This window comes from Gavialis gangeticus, unplaced genomic scaffold, assembly GCF_001723915.1.
Source record: "Gavialis gangeticus isolate Ggan-Ray unplaced genomic scaffold, GavGan_comp1, whole genome shotgun sequence".
In the NCBI taxonomy this organism is placed as follows: Eukaryota; Metazoa; Chordata; order Crocodylia; family Gavialidae; genus Gavialis; species Gavialis gangeticus.
The window spans coordinates 22,735,018-22,740,602 of record NW_017728996.1 but is presented as its reverse complement, the minus strand read 5'-3'; the positions used below and the strand labels follow the sequence as shown (position 1 = coordinate 22,740,602).

The following is a 5,585-nucleotide window of genomic DNA, read 5'->3' as shown; positions in this document are numbered from 1 at the left end:
CCTCCTGAGGTTTATGACTAAATGGTTAACAAGGAGACAATGCCATTACATACATACAGCCTGTCTACATGAGCAGCGCACTATGCATAAGCAAGTACTAAATGACCAGTGTTAGCACTCAGTACCATTACCACACATTTTTTTCTGACACTACTGTGCATTAGCAATGAGCTACTGTGCAGTAGCATCGCTGCACAGTTAGTGCCTGGCAACACTCTGCGCAGTAGCTCATTACTACTGCGCAGTATCATCACCGCACAGTTAGTGCCTGGCAACACTCTGCATGCTAGCTCATTACTACTGCGCAGTATCATCAGGACCCAATGATCTTGCGAGGTCCCTTCCAGCCCCTTACAATCTATGAATCTATTACAATCTATGAATCACTGTGCCGTTAGTCCCTGGCAACACTACTGCGCAATAGCAATGAGCTCATTGTTACTGTACAGTAGTGTCTCATGTAGACACACCTGTAGTCCTTAGACGCTGCGAGATTATCATTACATTAGAAATAATTAGCAGATCTTTCTATTAATCTCTCTCACCCACCACAAGACACTGTGGGGTACATGTTCATTCTGAACATAATGAAGCAAAACTAACCTAAAGCCAGGAACACAAAGAAGTACATAATAATCAGGTGTTTCCGCCTACAAAAAGCACATCCGGGTACCAGGAGAATCATAGCAGCCACTTGGGGATCCCTGGTTTCACTCTAGGGCAGACAGGCTGAGCAGCTAATGCTTACACCTCTGCTGTCTGCCAGGAGAGACACTGGGAGGGCAGATAAAAGCGGAAGGCAGGGCTTCCTCACCAACTGCCTCCCAGTCCTCGGACGGTGCTGCCTGGTTCCAGCCACCCCCAGCAGGAGGGAAGAGGCTGGCTACATGGTGCTATAACCTGCCTTCTATTTGACTTTAGGCTAACGAACATCTCTCTCTGGATGATGCTACTACAGGCTTCCTCCAAGCAGATTTTCTACCCACAGGGGCCTGACACCCTGGGATAAACTGACATAAACACAGGTAGACTCTAGCCCTTTGTATGCTGCATTGCATCAAGGGCTCAGTTACATGACAGAGATCATGGGAGTTAATCTACCCTAACTGAAGGTGTAAATTTAGAGTAAATCTGCTAAACCACATGAAACTCCCTTATGGACACTTTCATTCAGAATCAAAGGGGCCTTAATTCAATTTAACTGACTTTGTTTCCAGAGTAAATTAAGATAAAGTGAAGAAAGGTCACTTTAATGCTGAATAAGAGTGTCTATACAGTGGCTGAATGTGGTTCAAGTAAATTACTCTAAATGTTAATTCAGATTAATATTTCTGAATGTCCCCATGTCGGCAAGCCCCAAGTTAATTAGGAGTTCTATTACTGTTATTACTCATCCTATTAAAAGCTGAACATTTCACTCTTGTCAAAACAGCAATGAACCCAGCTGGTACCACACTGCAGATTTAACCAAAGAATAAACACCTTACCTCTACAGTGATGAAAATTTCTTCCAAATGGCTGGCAACATTTTCCATCTGAGCAATCTGCTCTTCAAGCTTACACATGTTTTTATGAACTTCTTCCTGCCAAAGATAGCATTATTATTGACACACTTGATTACTGTTAAACAGACATCTAGCACAATGGGAATGTCCACTCAAATACTTCTTACCTTTGCAATGTCTGCTGCATTGGTGAGCTCAGTCACCTCATGATCCTTGTGATTGCCAAACAGTTTGTCGAAAGCTCTAATTGGGGTCTTGCAGGTGGAGCAATAAATATCAGCAGCTTCCTCCTTGCTGTTTAGCTCACGAGTCGGCTCATTTTGCAATCCATAGGTCTTTAGGTCTTCTCTGGGGCATGCATAACTGTTCAGCTCCTCACGTGCTCTCCCTGTTTGTTGTAAGTGTTGGTTTTCATCCTGAGAACCTTTCTCAAGAAGCCTTTGTTCCTCCATGCTTTGTTTTTTAGGTTGAGAGCCTTTTATTGGAGAATGGCTTTTTGGTGCATTATGCACAGAACCAGATGACACTGCTGCTACACCTTCCATTTTAACAGGTGTCTCCTTGGTCCTTATAATGCCAGCTTTAGCTATACTCCCAACAAGGAGCTCCCCCTCTATTCCTTTGTCCTCATCAAGGCCATATAGCTTTGCTAGTTCTTCAACTTCTTTTTCCACATCATACCCCATTTCAACTGGCCTTTGAAACTCTTCACCTATCCTTGCTGATTCCTCCCCAGTTTCACCCAGAGCTCTGCCAGATGGCTCTTCAGGAAAGATATCTAATCTTTCCCTTGTTTCATAGAGATCCATGTGATAAAACATTAAGCCTCCAGGCTCAGGATCATTAGATTCTGGGACTATCATGGAAGCTGATGGTTCGAGATCTCGATCAAAGTCTTCTGTATCACTAGCTTCGCTCTCCATTATAGTGTCTGGGCTGGATGACTTCTGTATTTTCTCCCCAGTAAGGCTTTTAAGATGTCCAAATGAAAAGTGTCTCAATCCTGCAAAATAAAGGGATAAAAGTAATCAAGAATGATAAGGAATGAGGATTTTGATTTGAAATACATAGGCAGTATAAGTTGCTCTGATTCAGAACCAGCCATGCAAAGTGTCAAGAAGCACTAGACCTCTACTGCTCAATTAGTTGGCCCCATGGGCTGGACTGGTGGCACAGAACAGGTCTGTGGATTGGATCTATAGGATCTGCCCTCATGTTCCAATCCCACCTTGTGCTACCTGGATCCCTCTGCACACCATCCAGATTGGGGTCTGCACTGCACAGATTCCAATTTGCGCTGCCCTGATCAGGCCCCACAAGCGCAGATCCTGCTTTGTGCTGCCCAGATCAGGCCCTGCATACCCAGATCCTGCCTCAGGCTGCCTTATCCCACATGACCAGATCAGGGTTTGTGCGCCACACATGGTCTAGCACATACAGCTATGGCATCTGCCTGCAGGGTTCCCTATAGGCCCACATATTTGGCACAGGGGAGTGACAATTAATGCTGCTACTGTTCCCCGGCTGCCAAATTTTTAGATCCGTGGCCATTCCTGTAGGGAAGATAACATGGCTCCTGGGGCTGGATCTCACCCACAGGCTGGGGGTTCAGCACCCCCATACTAATTTCCCAAATGGACTCTTAATTTTTTCAGTTGTGGCCTATTCACGAAGTGGCATAAAATAAACAGAGAAAAAAGTTCTGAAAAGGGTCTCGTGGGCACCTGCAATTTTGAGATTCTACCAGAAGAGCTCTTATCCACTAGGACTCGCTGTTCAGTTGCAGCTTTGAGCTGCTGCAGGTTGGTCCAGGTGTAGGGCTGGGGCTGAACAGCTTTAGGCACCTGATCTGAAAATGAAGAAGCTCTGCTGTGAACCAGGGGTGTCAAACATATGGCCCATGGGAGTGGGCCATCTGGCTCATGGGGTTTTTTCCCTGCAGCAGCAATGTTAATCCTGCTGTTAATCCAATGCTTGCCTCTCCTCCTTACCTGTTGCCAAAATCAGGGTTTTTAGCCCAAAGTGACTAAAATCAGCAGCAGGAGAAAAGGCAGGTGGGGGCAAGCAGCAGTAGCATTCACTTCATGGGCTCCACAGCTGTGTTGAAACAGTGGCTTGGGTAGCCACAAGGTTTAATGCCACCACTGGGCTGGCAAGGGGACAAGAGGAGAAAAGCGTAACAAGGAGAAAGGACTTGGAACTGGGTGGGGGGTGGCCTGAGGGACATGAAATCTGGGCTGCGAGTTGTGGTGTGCAAGGCTGGAACTGCTGGGGCAGGAAGAGGCTAGGGCTAGGCTCAGTGTGGAGGCAAGGGCTCACTAGGTAAAGAGGCAGCAACTGGAACCCAGGGGGAAAATGAGAGAGTGGATTGGGAGCTGTGATGTGGGAGTGGAACTAAAATCAGATTAAGAGACATGGGGGAGACTGGGACTGGTGACTAGAGGCCAGGGCTGGGGAGAAAGGTAGGACTGAATAACACACAAGGATGGGGCAACTGAGACTGCCTGGGCAAAGAGGCAGAGGGGAGGATGCTCAGGGTTAGGAGGACAGAACTGGGGCTAGCTAAACAAGGAGACTGGGACTAATATGGGAAGTCTGCAGGGGGATGAGACTAGGATTTCCTGGGAAGGACACTTGGCTTGCAGTGAGAAGCCTGAGGGGTGGAAGCCTGGGCCTGGCTAGATGGGGAAACAGACAGAGCAGGACAGGGGAACAAGCAGAAAAGTCTGTGCCTAGTAGAGAAAGCTCCTGCCCGGCACCTCAAACAGGAACCATGATTCCCAGCTGCTCCCATTTTTTCTCTTGTCAATAAATATTGGTGTTTCGACCCCTCAAGTGCTTGTTCAAATGGGGAATAAAAACCTACTACTCCTGTCAGTTACTCTGTTAGTTCAAATGGCAGAAACTTCTAGCATGAATCAAAATGTTCTAGAGCCAGCATTCCTGTTGAATGTGCGGTGGTGGTAATACATCAATACAGGGAGGAAGTTCTCTTTCCTGTTTGCTCTTTAAAAGACCTCAAAACAGACAAACATACCTCTTACATTAAAGAACATTCATGTTATAAATATAGCTGTATAGATTCCTTCATGTGCATTTGTCCATCTCTATATCAACACCTTTATAAAGTCTGTGGCTCTGATACAGTGGAAGCTTGCTGGTCCCTCTACCACAAGATCTTGAGTTCAAAGCTTTGAACTCAAGTTCAGCAACAGTGTTTTGACACTGGGGTGGGGGAATAGGGTTAGGATCCAGAATGACCTGGGAAAATCATCTGAAATCAGATGACATTCAACAAGGACAAATGCAAAATGCTGCACTTGGGATGGAGTAATTGCATGCACAAAGACAAAGACAGACTGGGGAATGATTGGCTAGGCTGTAGTATTACAGAGAAGGACCTGCAGGTACAGTTGACCATGAACTGAAGATGAGCCAACAGTTTGCTCTTGTAAAAAACACCAATAGCGTACTGGCTTGTATTAACAAGAGTCTCTCTTGCAAATCAAGGGAAGCGATTCTTCTACTCTTTTTGGCAGTGGTAAGGCCACACCTGGAATACTGTGTCCCGTTTTGGGTCCTACACTTCAAGAAAGATGTGGACTGATTGGAAAGAGTCCAGGGGAGAGGAAAAAAAGGGCATAGGAAACATGACTTATGAGGAAAGTCTGAAAGAACCAGGACTTTAGAATTACATATCCAGAGAAGAAAACTGAAGGGAGGTTTTGATAAAAGTCTACAAATACCTGAAAAGAGATTACAAGATGGAGACGGTGGGTGTCGGGGACAGGACTAGGAGCAATGGCCTCAAATGGCAGCAGATGATTAGGAAGAACTTTATCACTATGAGGGTCAGTGGCAATGTGTAGGGGGTGCACATGCACCCCCTGAGAGTGCTGGTGCACCCCCTGACAGCCGCACTCACTGCTTAGGCAATGGGCAACGGGGCAGGCGGGAGCACCAGTGCCCCTCCTGAAAGCACTGGCCAATCACTGCACTCGCTGCAGCCACTTTCGGGAGTGGCTGTGCAGTGATCGGCCAGCGCTTGCTCCCAGAAGCGGCCGCAGCCACTCCCAAAAG

General features: G+C 46.6%; 1 protein-coding gene across 1 annotated transcript in view; it reads right to left on the bottom strand.

The window, feature by feature from the left end:
- Positions 1-2,533, bottom strand: part of FSD2 (fibronectin type III and SPRY domain containing 2) — a 34,027-nt gene extending 31,494 nt beyond the window's left edge. Inside the window, exons 1-2 of the mRNA XM_019504131.1 lie at positions 1,673-2,533; positions 1,488-1,583 (exon numbers count right to left, since the gene is read on the bottom strand). Of these exons, the coding sequence (XP_019359676.1) occupies positions 1,488-1,583; positions 1,673-2,428 (852 nt within the window). The 5' untranslated portion in view covers positions 2,429-2,533. The remainder of the gene's footprint in view (positions 1-1,487; positions 1,584-1,672) is intronic.
- Positions 2,534-5,585: the final 3,052 nt, after the last annotated feature.